Source organism: Arvicanthis niloticus, chromosome 2 (genome assembly GCF_011762505.2).
Source record: "Arvicanthis niloticus isolate mArvNil1 chromosome 2, mArvNil1.pat.X, whole genome shotgun sequence".
In the NCBI taxonomy this organism is placed as follows: Eukaryota; Metazoa; Chordata; class Mammalia; order Rodentia; family Muridae; genus Arvicanthis; species Arvicanthis niloticus.
Window position 1 is genome coordinate 22,018,157 of NC_047659.1, and position 21,760 is coordinate 22,039,916.

The 21,760-nt window shown below is 39.1% G+C and overlaps 1 protein-coding gene and 1 long non-coding RNA gene across 2 annotated transcripts in view; one reads left to right on the forward strand and one right to left on the reverse strand.

Moving 5' to 3' along the window:
• The window catches only part of Arhgap15 (Rho GTPase activating protein 15), a 585,234-nt gene extending 583,508 nt beyond the window's left edge, over positions 1 to 1,726 (forward strand). The window contains exon 14 of the mRNA XM_034495451.2: positions 1,364 to 1,726. Within this exon, the coding sequence (XP_034351342.1) occupies positions 1,364 to 1,547 (184 nt within the window). The 3' untranslated portion in view covers positions 1,548 to 1,726. The remainder of the gene's footprint in view (positions 1 to 1,363) is intronic.
• LOC143441296 (uncharacterized) overlaps positions 1 to 21,760 on the reverse strand; it is a 48,346-nt gene that overhangs the window by 23,411 nt on the left and 3,175 nt on the right. The window contains exons 2-4 of the long non-coding RNA XR_013108568.1: positions 7,139 to 9,556; positions 3,845 to 3,921; positions 1,940 to 2,033 (exon numbers count right to left, since the gene is read on the reverse strand). This is a non-coding gene — a long non-coding RNA (uncharacterized LOC143441296). The remainder of the gene's footprint in view (positions 1 to 1,939; positions 2,034 to 3,844; positions 3,922 to 7,138; positions 9,557 to 21,760) is intronic.

Genomic DNA, 21,760 nt, shown 5'->3' on the forward strand with positions numbered 1-21,760 from the left:
GCGTAAGGATGTTAACAGACACTCGCAGATGATGCATCCCTAAGAGCTGAGACCACACAGCCTGCGTACCCGACCTCAGTTCTGCATGCCATCAGTCCCTATGCACGTAGGGCCTCCGCCATTTCAGCTGCTCAGCAGAGCTAACAACAGAATCAGCTTTGCGGGCTTATTATGAGGATTAAATGGCACGTTAAGATCATTTAAAATAACGGCTGATTATTGTTGTTTGGGACAATCTAAGTCAAGTATAGTCTGCTGGCAACACTCCATTACAATTACCTGGGCTGTGTTGAGATACAAGCCTACAAGCCGGAGCATGGGACTTCAAAAATTCTATTTGGAAAATAATAAAAGTAAATAGAGTCTTGTGCCTCCTCTGACACTGAACTGTATAGACAAGCACTGGACAAACAAGACAGCTGTCAAGGCCTAAACAACTCAACAAAATCTCACACTGAGCACTGAGGCCGACAAATAGAGTTTTGCTCACACTATTCTTGGGCCAGGTTATCGGAAAGTCTATAACAGCATTTCTTAGCGCCTGCCTTCCACATGCTGCCTTATGTCCTTACCATCTTTGAAACCTTGTGCTCCATAATTTTGATAGGAAATTTTGATAGGAAGTATCAAGCATGCACGATTTGTTTAAGTGTCAAGAAGGTTTGCTTTTGCTTGAAAAGTTCTTTTGGGCTATGTAAGGCATTCCTTTTAATAGAATATCTTTATGTACCAAAGGCAGACCAGCTTTCTATATAATCCTCACGTGAGTAAGTATCTCTCTAACCTCAGGAGTCTTTGTGTGTAGAAATGCTACCTGATACTTCGTTGTACAAACACATGAGAAAAACCATCCATCCAACTGAATGGAGAAACAGAATTTTGACGTATACCTAAATGTCACAGAGTCTACCTCCTCTACAAAACATACCCAGTAAGCTTCTGCCAGGAGCACTTCCCTCGCTCTAGTCAGTAAAGTCTCACTTGTTCCCAGTTCTTATGTTCTGTCTTCCATTACTAACTATGCATATATTTTCTATTATTAATTTGGATGCTAAGAGAGACTGTGAACATGTCACCTATAATCTCCGTCGATCTTAAGCACCCCTGAAGCTGCATCTTGTTGATTCCACAAGAATTTTGCTGTTTAACATATTGATCCATATTTATGGAACATGCACAACAGCCATTTGTACTGTGGTGTTCACTACAGGGTCTGCTCTCATTTGGAACATCACGAAGGGCTTGTGAAAAAGCAATGTGACAAGGTTCTTTGTTTTTCTCTTTTTCCTAGAACTAGAGTTAACCAGAGTTTCACATTAAACACCAATGGCATCTTTTCTTTATTTTTTTTTCTTCTCCCCAGGATAGTGGCCAAAGCCTCCCAGAATCTTATGTCCACACAAAGCTTGGGGATTGTATTTGGACCCACCCTTCTGCGAGATGAAAATGAGTCGGGGAATGTGGCGGTACACATGGTTTACCAGAACCAGATAGTGGAGTTCATGCTGACTGAGTATGATAAGATCTTCAGCTCAGAGGAAGACTGACAGACGAGACGAGCTACTGAGTGTGTTCACATCTGTCTTGATGCCTAATATTTTTACATTTCTGTAAACATATTTCTGAAATATTTTTTCCTTCCAAGCGACAGATGCTTCATTTTGTGAAAACTTAGTGATGATTTTGTATTTAAGTTCCAAACATTCGAATAAAATAAATGACAATATTTTCCTATATGTGTTCTACATTAACCCCTTGGGTGTTGTTTTATTTTAGCATTCTATAAATACATCATAAGTGTCTCACATTCTTAAATAATGTGTACAAGATAGCATTAAGACATCGCTCTAGTACTGCTCCTTGCCATGGGGTATATTCTGGTGAATGTGCAGCATATGACTATGTAGAATTGTGAATAAAGGTGAGTGTGTGCACATACCTGTGCCAGCTCAAGACCCATATGCAGCAAGTCACCAACTAGGTCTCCACGTGCCTCAGCATCCAGAGAAAGCACACAAGCAGGAAGAAGGCATCTATGTTTTCAATCAAAAGAGAGTTTTTTCACCTTTCAAAAGTACAATCCAATGATCCTCACTGACAGGTGAACTTTGCAAATACAACACGTTGAGTGGCAACTTTTCTGAAGAACAAAAAAATAGTTGAAGAGATTTGTTTTGGATCTCTCTCTCTCTCTCTCTGTGTGTGTGTGTGTGTGTGTGTATGTGTGAATACTATTTTGGTTCCACAAACAAGCCATTTTATAAATTAAATGGATTAATCTTTATACAGGGATTGCATTGCTGTTCTGTTTTGATTCTTCATCAAACTATGTATCTTTCCTTTCCCCAAAATGTCATTTTATGTAGAATTTTTATTATGTTTTGAAGGATTTTTTTGTTTTAGTGAGTTACACTAACTCCGTCTAGAAAGAGCTATTTTTAAATGCTTGCATTAGTAGAATTTCTTGACTAGACTCATACTGTTTTATCCATTTGATGGTTACTCTCAGTTGTGATGGATAAACAAAGGAATGGCTGTCTAGAATATATCAAATATTGCTGCATTTTGAAAAGTATATACTAGCTGAACACATCTCAGACCATTTTATGAAAGAGTTCTGCTGATAAAACATAAAATTATGTTTAAGAGCTTTTTAATAAACTCATGTGGAATGAATAAAACTAATCTAGTATGATAAGTAAGTCTAGCTATGAGTTTGTCCATAAAATAAAAAAAAATGTAAATAGTATAGTGTAAAACACAGATCTGGGAAGAGATACTCAGAACAGTGATGAGCTCATAGGCATAGGCTGTAGCATGTATGGGGCATTCAGAGATGAGAAAGTCTACTTAAGAGATAGCCAGATGTTCATGAAGTACCAGCATCCACAGCAATGCCTGAGAATGCTTGCCTGAAGAAGGATCCATTATGCTTGTCCCTCTTGAATGTATTTATCTTAGCAAAAGTACCTATACATGAGCTCAGAGCCAAGAACTATGAAGCAACCACAGTGAATTGTTTAATGTGGTTTCATCAAGTGGGATATATTCGCACACCACAAAGCCAAGGGAAGTCACAAGAAACCAAATCCCATGATCTAAAGTCATCAGTAAGAGTGGAGCAGCAGAATGGCTAAACCGGAAAAGCTTCTTACATGTAAACCCTGTGCCTTGCGATAAAACACAGAGAAATATGAAACATGAGTCTTCCTTAACTCTATAACAGTCTCAATGAAGCCTTTTCCGAAACGTTAATTGTTTCTCTTTTTGAAATGAGAAAATCGGGGTTAGAACTTCCAGTATTAAAACACTGTGTCTTCACGAATCCATCTTTAAAGATATTCCGGAAGTTTCAGCCAGAGAGAACGCCAAAGAGAAATGGCACTACCTGCTTTGAGCAAAGATCCGCATCCCCTTCTCTTTGCTGCTTTCCAGATTCATAATCTTCAAACGCACCAGCTTCTTGATTTCCAATCAGATGGGATTTAGCCTGATCCAGACCCCAGCTGTGTCCTGTTCCTGCCTACTAAGGGCACTGCATCAGAGAACATGTTTTCTCTCTAGAGGGAGACCTTTCCAAGGTACTGAGCCAACATGCCCATCACAGGATCTCATTTGCTCACTCTAAAAGCTTACAAAGGTTATGGCATTTCAGAAAGGCATAATGTCTAGAATCACTGTCCCACATGTCAAAGCCATTTCTGCACTAGGTTGAAGCACTAAGAGATTTTATGAAACTTGGCAGTATTCTCCATTAAAACAAAATACATACATACATACATACATACATACATACATACATACACACACATACCAGGAAAGGTAGTAAGAGCTTCTTACCCACCTGGTCTGAGCTAGGCCATGTTCTAGGCACTAATGATATGATTGTCATATAAAGCACATATTATGTATTACTCCTCTCTGTAAGAAAGAAAGACAAATGCCTAAGGATTAGTCACTATCCAGTACAAGATCACAAATGTCTGCCAACAGCGTAACCATGATCACCACAGGATTCAACTCCTGAACATAGAAATGCTCAAATGGATGAGCAGTGCCAGTTACAGAAATGTTAACAAAGCATAAGAAGCAGAGTTATGCCTGGGGAAGTCAGATTGGGCTGCACTGTTGAGATAACCTTGAGAAGTTCTATCGAATCTTGACAAATCAATGAGATTTAAAAGACCGGGGGGGGGGGGGGGAATACAGGAGGTACATCCAGCAGGAATGAGGAATGACATGACCAGGATTGAGGAGACCTGATGCCTCCTGGGAATACTGAGAAAATCAGTATTAGAGATAGAAGTATATATCCCTGGTGGTTTTGGAAGACAAAACTACAGAAAGCCTTTGAGGTTAAATGTGAACCAAAATATTCAGATCTTTTCTTTTAGACAAAGGTGGTCCACTGGGACTTATGAAATAAGAGAGCCACACAACAACTTGGACAAAGACTCTCTAAATGTCCTAGTGGTCAAGAGATAAAAAAAAAAAAAAAAAAAAAACCCTTTGAGAAGACTCCTTTTCTCTTACCTGTTCTCTTACAGGGGCTAGGGCTTTCCATATACATGGATCGTGTGTTTATAATTTTTTCTAACATTTTCTATCAGTGCAATAATAATCTTGTATTCTCGGAGGCATTTCAACACAATGATAAAGTATTATCATCTACCAAATAGAAACACAAGTCCAAAGCTGCCTCTCTGTAAAAAACAAACTAGTTAGGACACCCATTTCATCTGAACTTTGTCCACCCAGCTCGTAAGAGATTCCCCCTCTCTTCATGGGAAAGATGGGTATTCCACTTTACATGTACTGAGTCTGGCTTTGCATAGCATGTGCCATATGACAGGATCATCATGCCACCGCTCGTAATTGAAAGCCTTATGATGGTTCACCCTATCCAATTAGAAAACAAAGGATCCAATTAAGAAAAATTAGAAAAGCTGTTAGGAAGACGCAGTCACTTGCCAACAGTGCTGTCCTTACAGCTTACCACAGCTAGAAATTGACCTGCACTTCTCTCTCCCACATTTATTTTTGTGAATTATAAGTTAATCACCCTGTCAATTCCTAATTAAAAGGCCCTGCAAAAATTTTTCATCCAAAAGGACCGTCACTAAAAGTTCTGGGTCAAATTGCTCTGTTGTCAAAAATGAGAAAAAATTCCAAAACAATATCAACTCTCTCCTAGGGAATTCAAATCTGCATATAAAAAAAGAAGGATGTTCTTCAAGTTTGGTATTTCTTCAATTAGAATGCTTCATCTGGTCAGCTCTAAAACACACACACACACACACACACACATATACACACAAGTAAAATTATACAAACTAAACAGGTTGTGTTTATGTATTTAGATATATATATATCAAAATTAATGAAATTTTTTTCACCATGTATTTAGAAAACAACAAGGAGGGGTATCTGGGGGAGTTTAGGGGTGAGTCAGGGAAGAGGAAATGATGTAATTCTATTATAATTTCAAAAAACAAAAAAAATAATTTTAAAAGTCTTTATCTTATTGTTACAAGTAAATAGGTTCTTCTCTCTTTGTGTCTGTCTGTAGTCTCTCTTTCTCTCTCTGCCTCTCTCCTCTGTGTGTGTGTCTGTCTGCCTGTCTCTCTCTCCCTCTCTATGTGTATTTGTCTGTCTCTCTCTTCCTTTCTGTCTCTCTGTCTCTCTCTCTCTCTGTCTCTCTCTCTGTCTGTGTGTGTGTGTGTGTGTGTGTGTGTGTGTGTGTGTTTCTTTAAGCCACGGGCTTCACACTCACATGCTGAGTGGAGCCAAGCATGTATGGACCAAAATATTCAGATCTTTTCTTTTAGACAAAGGTGGTCCACTGGGAGTTATGAAATAAGAGAGCCACAGAACAACTTGGACAAAGAATCTCTAAATGTCCTAGTGGTCAAGACATTAAATAAATAAATACATAAATAAAACCTTTGAGAAGACTCCGGTTCTCTTACAAGGGCTAGGGTTCTGCATATAGCAGAAAGAGTAAAGAAAGCAGGCCGCCGCACTATGAAGTGGTAACAGCTGGGGAAATCTCAAGCTCCCTGCCTGGCCAAAAGGCAGGCTTCCACTCAGCTGGAGCTGATGTTGCTTGTGTGGGAACCTGAGCAGTGTGGCCAGACCTTCAGATCTTTCGTGGAAAGCCAGAATTGAGAATCTTCTATGAAATCTGATTTTTAAGACACTACATAAGCGACCAAATAAAACACATCTGAGCAGGCTCTGCTAAAAGGGCAAGCCTCTTTTGTGGCCTCGGTGTTAAGCCTTCCAAGTTGCAAAGCTTGTTCCCCAGAAAATGGCAGTCTGTAGAGTAAATTTTGGAGACAAGGGAGTGAGCCAAAGAAATAGGAAAGAACACACAAATAGCAAAATACATCGAACTTACTATTCAAATTCTGAGCGGATCATTTAGTCCATTTGGGATTCTCTTGTTTTCTGATCTATTACATGCAATATACATTTTGTAATCTTACTGTCTAATGGAATAATGTAGTGAGAGCTAAACCAGGTAATGCACACATCGCAAATTGTCACCAAAGGATGTAGATGATAGATCCATAATTTAATGATAAATAACTTTATAATTGGAAGATGATGGAAAGAAGGTTGGGGGGGGGGGGGACCAAACAGTAAAAAGCCTTGAATGGCCTGTCACATCTCTAGTGAAAAATTTTAATACCCATGATCTTTCATCAAGAAAGCAACTGTGTCAGAGTTGTGATGTAACGAAGTAGAACTTGATGCAGGGAGAAACTGTGGTCAGAAGATTGTTGCCGTAGCACAATTAATGCAGTCTGGATTCAGACCAGCAGAGAAGTTGCTCTAGAAAGCAACTGGCTGTTCTTTATGGAGGCTTTACTCACATCTCTTTGCTACTATTCCTAAGTGAAAAGCAACAGTTCTAACTGGACCAAATTTCTATAAGCAAGTCCACTTCGGGATTACTTGTTGGGCTGAGGCCATTGTTAATTCTAACATTCTGGCAATAATTTGTCCTTTAACATTCATTACTTTCATGTATTTGAACCAAGGCATGGCCAAGGACTAGGAGATGGTGCGTGCTAGCAGAACTACCCGGAAGGTCACATGGTCATTTCCAGCACACCACACCAGCACATCTCACCTTTCTCTCTTGGGACAGTATTGTTTCTCTTGCTCTATGCAGGACCATGGAGGAAAATAGGCCTGGAAAGACTGACCCAGCTGGCTAACCTGTATGACACATTGATAAAAGTTCTGTATCAATGATGGTCTGTGCATACATTGTTTTACTTACTCTTCACAAATGTCTTCATGCAAACACTCTTGCTGTCCCCAGTTCATCCTTAAGGAAACACAAGCGGGGGGGGGGGGGGGGAATAATGTTGTTACCAAGTTAATGTAATTAGTAACTTGCCGCGGTATTATTTAAATACAAATAATAGGGCTCAGGGGGATCTTGCACTACTTGGGATGGCTAACCTGTCAGTTTGGGGTGGTTAAGTCTGGGATATGGATGGTGGCACTGTCCCATGGGCTGGGATCTTGGGCTGAATAAAAGGGGGGGGGCGGGGGGAAAGCACCTGGATTGAGCACCAAGTATTCATTGGTTTCTGTGACCGGAAGCACCCAGATGTGAATGAGGGCTTACCTGCTTGCCTTACCATGTAGCCCCATAGTCTTGAACTGTGAGCCCATATAAACCTTTCCTCCCATGGGTCGCTTTATCAGGCCTTGTGTCACAGCAATGCAAAAAGTGACTAATACACAAGCATATCACAAGGTTATTCAGGGACTGCAACTGAAAAAAAACTGTAAGCACATAAACACCCCAAATATCTATATTAAATATGAGAAGGGTGCTGCCTGCTGTCGGTGAACACACATGAAAGCTTTACTTCCATCTTAACTTTGATAAAAGAACAGAGAGGACATTATTGGGAGTCTCCCAAGGGAATGTAGAGTGTCTCTGTTGCTGTAAATAGGTGGCTAAGCCTCCTTAAAGATTTGGCTCTTAGAATTTTAGTAGCCAGGTAATAGTTCATTTACCTGTATGCTTTACATATATAGTTTCGACTTCACTGTTGAATAGACAGACAAAAAAAGCTCCTTACCCAAGTCTTTACAAAGCACATGTTCGGGTGGCTCTGACCCTGTGTGGCATTTTATTAAGCAGGGTGGATCATATTTGTCAGTGGCCAGTTATCATCTATCATATCACACTCTGCAACATTGTATTGAAATTAGATCTAGCTCTATAGGGGCTTGTGGGAGATGAAAAACTGGGTCTCCAGCAGTGTTCCTCTTAAATGTAATTGAAAAAGAGGCAGGCACCAGGATGCGCCGAGCCTCATGCTGCTGAACAGTGGTCCTGAAGCATCGAAGTGATGAAAACACACGGAAAATACACTGTGAATAGGGAGATGACAGTTTGCTACAGCAGGGTTGTCAAGATGAAAATGTCTTGTATTCTGATGAGAGACCCAACAGAAGGGAACACACACACACACACACACACACACACACACACACACACCTTATAAATGGGCATCTGGGTTTTTTTCTTTTTGATTTTTGGGTTTTTGTAGTTTATACTTATGGCAACACACCCAGTGCCCGTGTCCACAAAATTCTTAAGCTTGATTCTGCAGAACACTCCTTATTCAGTTTGGAGAGTGTATATAAAGCAGCAAGGGAGACAGTCAACACCATGCCCATGGTGTGTGCTAAGTGCACACTTGTTAAATAAATGAACCAAGACAAACACGAAGAACATAAGCAGATGAACATAATCCACCATCATGTTTCCTATCAAGATAAACGTAGTGTCTAATGTCTTTGGTGCAGCCAAATCACTGGTATTTATGTTGATTCCTAGGCCTAAATAAAAAAGGACCATCAAAGAAAATCCCCCTCATCTCTGTCTCTTGACGTCTGAGTCCTCAAGAAATGCTTCCTCCTTACAGCTCAGTGGTGGCAGCAGACTCCTTGCCAGCCTGATTCCTACAAGTCTGACGGCAGATGCTCACATTCAGGGAGCATCCCGGTATCTATGACACCTAGCGACATCTTCCACCACTTCCCTGAACTTTCACACAAGTGACTTCCACATTATCTGAATACTATAGAGTTGGGGCTTTCCAATCTATCAAAAAGCCAAGCTCGCTGCAAAATATAGATAGAGCCTTGACCTGGAAACCCTCCCTTTCCTCTGGCACTGTTTGAGCTGACAAGTTTCCTTGACATACAAGTTTCAGAACAGGGATGTAACCATTGCTCCATCCGTTCTCACATCCCTAGCAAATGCATTCTAAGTCCATATTGTGTGGCATACTTGCAGACGTGTGGATTTTTCCACATCATTTGGTGACATTTTACACAGTTTAATGTCTGCTCTTTCTATCTAGACCCTGCCTCCCCGATTCTCCCTTCAAGCATTCCACCAACAAAATTTCATAGAGCATCCTACCCTGGGCTCCAATTCCTTTCTGTCCTTCAGCATCTCTTTGCTTGGCTTCTGTGAAGTTTACCAGGAAGTGTCCATCTGTTAAATTCAAGCATCCTGAAGAAAGGGAAAGGACAGAGATGTTTGACTGCCGAGGAGAGAGCATCAGTAGAACTGAGTAACCTGAAAAGAGTGAGCCCCAAGAAGATGCATGGGACAGGGATTCCAGACGCTCAGCCCTTCAGGCTGCCAGGTGAAGGCAGCCTTCAAGCTGGAGGAGGCTCAGCACACTACTGAAACCAAAATTGGTTTGCACTCACTATTTTCCTAGCTATCAGTTCTAAGGTCACAGTCACTAAAACTGGAAACTCTAAAATGACTTCAAAAAGGCAAACGCTAACCAGATTTCACACTGGATTTCATTTTACTTGGCATTACAGAAAGAATGCAGGTATTAAATAGACTGCTTCCTGTATACAGTGAGGTTAATTAGTGGTGAGGGATGGAAAATCAGTGTAGACATAACTCTTTTCGACAGGTATCAAAAATAATCCCCTGATCCCTGCAGTCTCCAGCTGCATTGAAAGAAGAACGATATAAAAGACTCTTTAAGCACAAATTTTTCAAACATTCTCCAGGTGTCCCTGCCCAGTTAAATAGGCCCCGAATCCCCTGCTCCCGTGTCATTTCTTGCTCTTACTTAGTGGCTCAGCTACTCACACTGAATTTTGTGGTGCCCAGAAAGGCTTTCCTACAAAGTGGCTGAGATTGCACACAGAGACAGACAAGAGAACAAAAAGCACTGTACCGAAGCCTGAATGGGACTTCCCTAAGCTCCTTATCAATAAGGTTAATAAGGGTCTATGCAATTTACTGATCACTGTAAGGCAGCAGCCTCCTCGCGCTCCCAATCTCCACGCTGCTGCTGCCTGTTAATGCTTTCCACAGCCAATCACATAAAAGAGTCTTTGCCGGCACTCCAGAGAGTACACCCCAGTTCAGGATCCTGGCCTCTATAAAATCGCTGGTCTGTTATTACACTCCTACCTGCCCTAGTTAAGCAGATTAACAGTTATTTCCTAGAATTTGATCACGAGGTTCTTTGTAATTGAAGCTGGAGTACTCAGATATTACTAAAAAAAAAAAATGTATTTCTGAGAAACACACTCCTTTTTTTTTCCCTCTGGTTTAATTTTGTTATCCTCAATCATATGCACGATGATATGAAAAAAAAATCCAAACTTCTATCTCCTCTATAAAATACATGTCATATCAAAAAGGTGACAAGAGGGGGGAAAAGTAATTAGTGAGTTCACAGAGTTCAGTGGAAAAGTTAAAATGGAGTAACACATTACTTTTTATGTTAAGATTTCACAAGACAAATCTTGCCTGTGTTTTAATTGCATGTGACCCTGGCAGTCCTACTCTGAAATGAAGTGCCGTAAAATTAAAGATGACAGACGCTCAAAACAAGTCTTGTGATCTTGATTAAACTACAAAGACCACACTCTCTCTGCTGTAACTCAGATATCATGGGCTGTTTTATTTGGGGAATTGCTTCATTAATGCCTTCTTTGACTAGACATGTTTATTATTAAAAAATACTGAATATGCTGAAATCTTGCCTGGCTAAATAATTTTATTTTTTTAAAAAAGCAAATTGTAAATGAGAAATGCTTAAATATGCCAAAGACTTAATACATTTTATAAATGTTTCATGATTAAATACATATATTTGTTATACATACAAATATATACATATGTGCATAAATATCTACACATATATAAATCACATGTAGGTGAATGTGTACACACCCTCTCTGATGCATATATAACCTACTTTTACCTAGTGCTCTTTACAACAGGCCAGGAAGCAGGGCAGTCCCTCTATGATAATTCTTCATAGCCATGTCAAGTTTCTCAGGCCAACACCTAGAAAACTTAGTGTTGCCTTATAGAAATGCCTTCTGGCAACTATAATATGGAATTTTAAACTTTTGAAATATAGTTTGAGAAGAGAATAGGTTAGAATCATGACTGTTGATAGCAGTCCATCCTACCTAAATTGCACATATTATAGGCTAGCCTTTTTTTAATCCTACATTTTTCCCTTTGTTAGAAACCAAAGCATTGGGAGGGAATTTCTTGTTAGGGTTAGGCTATGCTGGCACCCTATCCATGCAACCCCAGTCTCCGGACAGGAAAAACTGAAATGGCAAGTTCTCTAGGTCAGCCATTTATCCTCAACATAAGCAGTGCTAGTGTGCATCAGTAGGTTCCCCTATACTTCTAAATCTCGCTGGTTGCATTCTATTATCCCATTTCACAATGCCTGTTTCCAATGATACATTTCATTTTAGGCCACAGAAACAGACCATGTCTGTAATACGTTAAGCTGCATGGATACTAGTGTCCTATGGATTTACTACAGTCACAGCTGGGAAGCCGAGTTTCCAGAATTCATTGTTTTGCTGCGTATTCCTGGTTTCAGGCAAGTCTCTATACACGTTTCTTAAGTTTTCAAGTTTGAACTTCACATGACAGTTTCTGTCCTAGCCAATCAAAAGAATATAGCTGTTACTATGGAAATGAACGCTGGTGACCACACAGAGGCACCTTGGAAAGCAAAGGACATAGCATTTCCTGTAAGTAGTGTCTTTACAACAAATATTCTATCAATTTTTCCTACATATACAAAGGACCATGTATTTATGGGCCCTTTCTTTATATACTATATCTTTCAAAAAAATTAGTCCCCTTGCCTGTGAGATGAAATGTTTATTCCTATATACCTGCCAAACTCTTTGTGTAGATCCTTCAGGTGAGATACACTGTCTCTAACGAGATGAGTTATTTTGTTAGCAGGACTCAGGATTATGAACATAATAAGGTATTCCATAGAAACCCCCTATGAATAGTACTGGATGATTATAAGACCTTGAAGATCTATCTATGCTCATACTGACTGTGTCTCAGCCTCTGCCCCAGTCTTGGGGTTGCAATCTCTTGTTCTTGCTATTTCTCCCTTGCAGTACCTTTTCTGTCTCCAAGTTTCCACCCCTGCCTTGTCCTCACACACAGATCAGACTGCTATCCCAGATGTCATGGCCCTCTGCACCACTGGACTTTGGGAGGCACCGGGACTTTCAGAAACCATATGCTACATTGTTTCCAGAGAAGTATGTGGTTAGTAATCTGAGGTCTAGATTTATTTCTATACTTATCTAAACTACTATCTTATGCCCAATTTAAATCTCACACTGTCCACTCTCAATACCACCATAGTTTCTACCAAGCCTTTAGCAAGCTAAGAAGGTTTCTGCCCCACTTCTGGACAGACAGTACAGGCTTGCCCAAGGGGTTAAATGTAGACCCAATAAAAGCAATTAGCACAGGTAAGGAAATGACAAGTCACCCTGAAAGAAACTACCATTTAAAACAAGCACACGGAAGCACTTATGAAATTAAGACATTCCAACTGTTATTCAACAAAGACATTGAGTATCTGAAGAACAAAACCAATAAATATGCACATCGCCCATTTTCACAATGCTTACATGTAAACAGTGCCAGATACGTGGCCCAGTTCTGCATGGTACTTTTAAGCTACTAGCTGCCATACATCAAAAGCAATGGCATTGCTTTTAATAGGATTACATGGAACCCCAAAAGAAGCAGGAAGCCTAGGTTTTGACTGAGTCACTGGCCAGTAATTTGAATGTTTAACTAAACGATTGGCTGCCAAATTGACAGGTCATCCACACTGAACTAGCCACTATTCCATGAATTTTCATGGCAGGAGCCACAATGGCTCATTTGCATGTGTGAAATTCCACTGTGAGGCTGGCTTTAAAACTGGCTAACACCGCCAGAGATATGTTCTGTGGTGCCACAAATTGCTGTCCTAGAAGTGCCATCACATGACATGACATGAGGTTACTGTAGATCACAGCCAATCCCTTACAATTAACATAAACAAACAAACAGACAGACAGACAAGCCTAACATGCGGATCAACATAGGTGAATGTAAAGACTAAGGAAATGGAACTGAGATTAGGGCTAGGATGTAAAGAATTGGGGGGGGATGGGGGATGGGGGGATGGGGGATGGGGGATGGGGGCGGGAACAGTAATAACAGCAAATGCAGATGAATACTAAAAGTGTTCTTGCACAAGAAAAAGTTTTAAAACAATATGGCAAGAAAAGCTGAAATTTGCATAGGCGTGTTGGCAAGGGTTACTTCTCACACAGCAATGTGCAGTGAAAATTGGGCATCACTGGAAAAATTATTGATAAATATCTGTTAACAGTTGCTTCTTCATGATAAACTGGGACGGCCACGCATGCAAACATGAACTCCATCGGGTGAAGTGCTTTATGTAAGGACTTACAATCTAATCCTTGATGAAGCAATATTGGACATCAAGGCAAAAACCCCATGATCTTACATCTGCTCCCAGCTACTTTGTTGCCATTTTTCAATGATACTCTGACATGATATGATATGTGGCTATGTATTTGGATAAGTAATGTCATCTTTGGAAGGCAACATCATTGTCCAAGGAAACAGAGCTAGAAAACAGGTTTTTTTGTATCTGTACCTTTTAATAAATATTGCTAGCCCTTCAAAATTGAATAGTTGAGTATGGCAAAATTACCTAAAGTATACTTCCTGAAACATTATTTGTAATGGGAAAGTAACAAAACTCTTAATGATAAAGATTTGATAATAAAGCCAGTGAAGAAGTATTAACAGGATTTAACAAACCTGTTGTATACAAGTCTCATCAACAAGAGGATTCTGCTAAGAGGAAAACCAGGTTATAAAATTATAGGTACAATATTATGCCATTATTGTTTATATACTGCAATATGTATGTATACACAGAACAAAATATTATCAGTGGTTATCCTTGGGTTGTGAGATTATTGGTAATTAATTTTCTCCCATTGTTCCTGGCATTTCCCCAAGTTTTTGCTTTTACCATTTGTTACTTTCATAATTAGAAAAAAATACAAGTATAATTTTAAAAAATATGTAAGTGATAATTTAAGACTATATATGGTAATTGATACAGACAAGACACTCTAAAGAATTTCAAATGAGATCATGTTAAACAGGGGCATAGAGAAGCCAGGAGAGGCTCCAAGACACAAGGGTGGGTTGAAGCAAAGCCAAAATAAGAAGAAAGGAAGGCACAGACACAGGGTAAGACAAGAGCAAGGGCCTAGGAATTTCCAGGGTATGAAAAAGCCAAGACAAGAATGTCAAGGTGCAGTTGGGAAGTAGAACCAGGTTGGTCATGAGGAGTCCAAAAGTCCAATCACTATGCATCTTTTAGGGATCATCTTTTAAATGGTGGAACTGAGAAAAACAAGAATGCCCTTAATGTGACAAATTTTCTAGCTAGCAAAAGCACAGAGCACCAGACATATACTTTGGCTTAGACACCCAGTTTGCATGCCAACTTCACAGTAGAATTTCACACATGAAAAGGTAGGTAAGGGCCAAATTTTGGAAGCCCTAAATGCCAAGCAAGCGAGTTGGACTTGATCCTGTAGGCAGTGGGGGACCTCTGAAGTTTGAGGCAGGGGGGTAATGAGAGCCAAAATATTTCAGCAAAGTTATTCTGGCAACACCAGGTAGGACGACTAAAAGAGAAACAGCTACATGTATCTTCTTACAGGTTTCTTATGTTGAAAAAAAAAGTTATATATCTTTATTTTTTCTGTGAAGATTCTGTCTTCTCAATTTGGATTATGAAACCATTGAAAAAATAATGAGGCCTTGGAATGGAGAGGTAGCTTGGTGGTAGAGCCCTTGCTTGTCTAATACACACAAAGCCCCTGGTTTGATCCCTAACAACACAGAGAGCCAATGCTGTGGGCTGAGGCAGAAGGGAAGGGAAGAAGGAAAGAAAAGGAAAAGAAAGGGAAGAAAGTAGAAAGGATAAGAGAGAATGAAAGGAGAAAAAGAAAATGAAGCTATCTCTTATAATCTGATGGCATATGCTTGTAGTCCTGGCATTTCAGAGGTACAAGCAGGATAATCAAAGTCACCCTTGGTTACATAGCAAGTTTCTTTAAAACTTCAGTATTTTTGAGCAATAAAGAAATATTGACCCATTCTTCAATAGTACCAGATTTGGGTCCAGAGAATGCTTTTCGAGACTTCCAGATCCTTAAAGGAGTATCCTTATTTTCTAAGGCTCATTGTGTTGATCTGTAAAGTGTGGACAAGAATACTGACTGAACAGAATTGCAAAATGATCCATGTGAGATTATAAGAGAATGTATTAAGTCTTTGGGGGCGGGGAGTACCCATTGTTAACCCTTGCTCTATATATCACTACCAAGCCTGAAACTGTTATAAAGACAAGCAATTTTGGTGACTAATGACTATGTTAACTCTCTAATGTAGACATCAAGAGGGAAAGGTTAAGACAAATATAATCTGGGCAATACTATTCTTTTCAGCACCATGGGCATCAAAAATATTGAAAGGACAAAATCTGTGTCTTTTGTGCCTAACACATCCATAACCCAGCTAGTAAAACAAATGAGTGCTGAAAGTCAAAAGAAATCTTGAGTGAATTAGAAAGAAGGAGCTAGCTGGCAAAGGCTGCCGAGAATAATCAGGCACTGTGTCTGTTCTCAAACTGAGCTACAGCCCTGTCAGGAAAAAAGAACAAAAATGCTTGGCAGGAGCTTTTTTGAGAAAACTTACAGATGAGCTTCTGCTAATCAGTATTATTTCAACACAACTTTACTTTGTAATGTGTCTGATACTTAGTTAGAACAAACAGATACCTTCATGGTTTGGATTAAAATGTTCCAAGATCTTGGAGAAATAACAGCTCTTGGGCAGGAAACATATAAGGTCAACCTGGAACAGTTCTTGGAGCCAAAAGTCAAGGAATCACCAAAGGAACCAAACTACTAATGGGATGATTTCCAGTGGACAAAACAGCCGCTTCGAAGATGCTTCTACTAGCCTAAGGCAACATTGCTTGTATATGTTGTATACATAAAATAAATTTATTTGAAATCTAGATAGTAATATTCATGCAAAGAAGGAAATACAACATCATCAAAAATAAAAATACCAACTGCTATGGAAATTGACTAAAAAACAAACAAGCCAAGCATTTACTACGACTTCTTCATATCAGTGGTATTTCAGGTTGATAAAATAATAAATAGTTAATGAAAGAATACATTTTTGCAGGTGAGTTCCAGGTAAGAAATGTAAGAAGGACTGGAAACCTAGCTCAGTAGGTAAAATGTTTGCCATACAGGCATAAAGACTGAGTTCAGATCCCTAGAACTCAACAAATCCAGCCATAATAGCTCGAGTGAGACAGGAGAGGAGACAGGAAATTTCCCTGAAATTCTCAGGCTCAGTGGACTCTGTCTCAAACAAAGTGGAAGGCTAAGATTGATATCTGAGGTTAACCTTTGACCTCTATATGCATGGCGTAGCATGTGCACATACTCAACACAAACACACATGCATACAGGCAAAAGTAAATTCATAAATGAAGCAAAAAAACCTTTCTGCCAATTCAGTAGATTGATGCCTGTAAGCCAGCCCTGAGTGTTCCTCTTCTACCGTTAGCAAACACCAACATTTCTCACCTTCGCTGCTTGTGTGCTTGAGCAAGTATCATTTCATTTGGCTCATAATATTTTTCAAAGATGCTTTGGGAGAAAAGCACATATTATACAGCTATAGCATCAAAACTACATGGGATGTAAAGTATAAATATATCCCACTTCGCCATTCAGTCGTCTTAAAACATGGAAGGATAAAAGGGGCAAACTAATGTTCATGAGCCAGATGAAGGAAGCAGGCATTGATAACCTCAGCTGTTATTATGGTCTTGTTACTTAAAAAGTGATGACTATGCAGGTTATTCCAGTGGCTGAAGCTCACAAACCTGGGTACATTTTATCTACGTTGACAAGAGGATCCCTGCCTACCTTTCTGAATAAATCTGAAACCTGACAATGTTCCTACCGTCTGCACCACAAGGTCGCCTTCAACTATATATCTATGAAGGAATAAAACAAAATTTAAAGGTCACGAAAGAAAACTCAGAAACTGTTCTTTATATGATACAATCTCTCCCTTCCCTTTAAATGAGTTATTTAAAACTTCTACAATCAATCCCCTCTCTCAGGTGAGCAGAAAATGCCTTAAGAGCCAACCTCTACATCCATGATACTGATCGTTTTTCTCTTATCTTTCAAAATCCCAAGAAAGGCTATGAAGAGGCTCATAACACTAGTTTCTGTTACTAACACTATTCTGGTTAATATGGGTGGGTTTTAAAGCTACAGATTGACATTCATCATATCCAACAATGCTGCCTCAACGACAAGGAGAAAAACATACATTCATGCATGTTCATGTTAAATTCTACTATTCCCAAAAATGTAAGGTTTTACTTTTCATACTCAGGTCCGAGCTACATGCTTTCAAAATAGAGTTTTAAGGAGCCTCAGGACTCTGTTGGCCTCCTATCTGTTGGCATAAATACCAGAATTCTAGAAAGAGAAAAGGCAGCTCCATATTGTCTTTAAGACAAACACTGAGATTATCGCCCCTTTCAAATATTTCATCAATCTTTCTTTTGCGTATCAACTAACTAATGCCTCTGGACTCTGTATACTGGCATTCACAGGCTCAGACACACACAGACACACACAACTAGAAATAAATCTTCTTTAAAGAAGAAACACACTAACAATAGTAATAATAATAATAATAATAATAATAATAATAATAATAATAATAATAATAATAATCTGATTTGCACCCATCAGACCTTAGAAATAGTGGTAGACACCAAAGCTTATGACTATGAGGTTCTTAGAATTGAAACTAGCTTGGCCTAAATAAGGATTTCACTAACCAAATATTTTGGGTGAAAAGTAAGCCTATTAGAAATCAAAAGGCTGAAAAGAGAAATCTAGAGGTTAAAGATACACTTTGGAGTCAAAGTACAATAGATAAAGTCATATAGTACAAAGTCTTTGAGAACTGGAGTGAAATAAACATAGCTTTGACAACTGCCGCTGGCATATACAAGCTGTGTAATCAAGTGTAGTTCACGTCCAAACCTGGATGCTCTCATCTATAACACGGGGATTGGAAAAGCCACCTAAAAGAATTAGTGATGACTTCAGTAGCAAACCAAGTAGCAAACAGGTATACATGTGACATGTTCCTCAACAGATGACATTTATTTTTACCACTTTTAATGTGTGGATAGGAGCAGAGAGCAACCATAGAACAACAGTGGAAAGACACTGGAGTTCATGCACAGATGTTTCCTTTCCTATTTCCACATTCCACACCACGGCAGTCTGACCCTAAAAAACAGACGCCAGCCAGAAGGAAGCCCACCCAAGAATCATAAAGACAGATGCCAAATTGAATTAGTTAACTCCTGATTTCAATATAAAGACATCCTATTTTATGAATCAAGACCTGAAAGTCTACTAAGACCACATAGTAGTCTTTACTTTAGATTTTTTTAATGTTTAAAGTACAGAAATCATTAAAAATATATTGAACACAGATCAATCCACCAGACTGTAAAGTGTTGGCACTTTGTCAGATCTATTTTAGACTTCTTAAATAAAAAATAAAACTTTGCAGATAGAAAGCAAAGTGTCCTTTGTTCTCTCATCTTCTTTCCCTTCATACCTCAGAAGTAAGGACAATGGTGAATACATGACATGGATGATTCCAGAAAATATTTGTTTCAGTTTTTTTAGAATATGAGTGGCTCACATAACTAGTATATGTGCTAGAATAATTTTCTGTCTTTTTCATAGATATTCTATGAGTGATTCTGAAAATTACATTTTGCTTTTGTTTTTTGATTTTTTTTTTAATTAGAGCATGCCAAGAAACATAAGTGCTGTTTGCTCATCTTAAATGCAATTTTCTAATTAAATTTAAACAAACTCTAATTTAAACAGGAAAAAAATTAGGGTAATAGTTTTCAGCAGACTTCTTGAGACATGCGTACACCATTCTAGAATTACTTCTGATTCTTGACCTCTTTGAGTTTCCTTGTAACTACCACTTCCTCCGTGGCCTTATTATAATCCATTCATTCTGTCAGTCAGGTAGCCAGTCAGTCAGACAGTTGGTCACCTATATTTATTATGAACCTTAATTAAATACTGCAATGTTTTTGCATAGTGAGGATACAAAAAAGATTAAGTCAGAAAAGATCACAGCCTTCAAACATCTTAGAACCTAAGATGGGATAAATTATTGAATAAATAAACAAGAAGATACTCTCAGTATATAAGTTATTCCCTAACAAAATGAAGACATCACTTCATGAAAGCAAGAAGTGTGGTGATTTGACAACTGTTTCGGGAAGGGTAGTCAAGGGACCTCTCTAGGGAGCGTGTGCTTTAGAATGAGAATTTTAGCAACAAATGGTAAAATGGGCAATGTGACACTGCAGGGAATGAGTCCTTCCTGCACAGGCAAACCAAAGAGCAAAGAGGACTCACTCGATCTCAGTCAAGACACCATGAAAGTCAGAGATAACAATGGCATGGGCAAGAAGGAAAGCGATGGGGGTGGAAATAAATGGAGAAGAATGACACAATGCTTTGGTTGATCCTGGTCAATGTCAGGGTATAAATCTTCAGCTTTGTGGTCTAAGATGCCAGATGCCAGTAATGATATTTACTGATCTGAAGAAGATTGAGAGAGAAGATGTCTTATAGAAGCAGGGAATGAAGATGTCCTACTATTTTAAACACTTTAACGTTGATAAGATTTGATGTTTAACACATCCACTACAGGACAGAGTAAGCAGTATGCATGTGCCTCATGGGAGAAGTCAAGCAGAAGCAGAAATAGGAGCACATAGCTATGACATAAATTCATGGGACCAAGTTAGATTGTGTAGCAGGAGGAAGAAGGGGGGAAAATGGTACAGCCCAATGACCATGCCAAACCCACAAGGCTTCAACCCTAAACAGAGAACTACAACTGAGTAAAGCTGGGAACAGGAGAGGTGGTCTTCCCTAGGAAAGAGCATAGCAGTTGACTTCCAATGCCAATCAGCACTGAAAACATGTATAAAAGAATCATATGGACCAACAGGTTATATTTAGGAATATATATGTATATGCAAACACATTGTTATTTGCATGCAATAACAATTGATGAAAAATGAGGTCATGCATGTGAAGGAGAGTTGAGAGGAAAATATGGGAGGAAAGGCAAGGGGAAAATCTTGAAAACAATGTTTACAACAAAACAAGAAAATGTGGACTAGGACTAGTATTGTAAACATGCCAACATTTCAGTGAGGAAAAAAGGAAGAAGGGGCTATTGAAAGTTACTAGAAAATAACCAAAAAGTCAGGAGAGCCCCCCCCCCCCCCCCAGGAAATCTTATGTGGTCTATGTCATGACAAGTCCTCTTGCAATAGAAAGAGAAACAGCCAGTCTAGGTTGGATCTAGGATTGGAAGTAAGACAAAAAATAAGTATGAAGTAGAGACAGGAACAAATATGTTAGAAAAATGTCTTTGAAGGAGTGGAGAGACATGAAATATAGGAAAGGATCATGTAGTGAATAGAGGCTTGTCTTAAAATGAAAGATGCATCAGCATTCTTTGTGCTAGTTGGACCTGAACTAGAAGAGAAAGATAATGACACACAGAGAGCACCACAGAAAAATGTAAGTTCTCAAGAACCTAGCACAAGAGAAAAAATATGCAAAAAACATGAAACAAATAGGTCCAGCTGGGTCAGAGAAGAAGCAACAGGAAGATAAGGAAAGATCTCTGAAAAGCTCCATTTTTTTTCCAATGGTTGGTGGGGTCACCAGCCAACAATGAAGCATTGGAGAGGGATATGGGATATATTCTAAGTAAGAATAAATAAAGGAAAATATTTTTACAGGTTGTAAGGAAGTCTCTGGAGGAAGTCTAATTGAGTGCAAGCTGAATAAAACTTCATTTCATTTGTTTCCTTGTCTCTTTGGCTCTGAGCAAAGTGGGCATTCCATTTAAAAAAAAAAAGTTTCATAAGAGCAAATGAATGAATGAAGAGCAGAGAGGCAGACATTGCGTTACCGAAGGGTTCATTTGTTGCACCAACTTAACAGAGGAAAACAGGAGCAATTATGCTCAGAGAAGGTAAGCAGACAATGGATACTTCTAAGTTTTAGGTGGGGGGGGGAGGAGAAAGGGAGAGAGAGAGAAAGAGAGAGAGAGAGAGAGAGAGAGAGAGAGAGAGAGAGAGAGAGAACACATGTGATTCCAAGTGTCCAT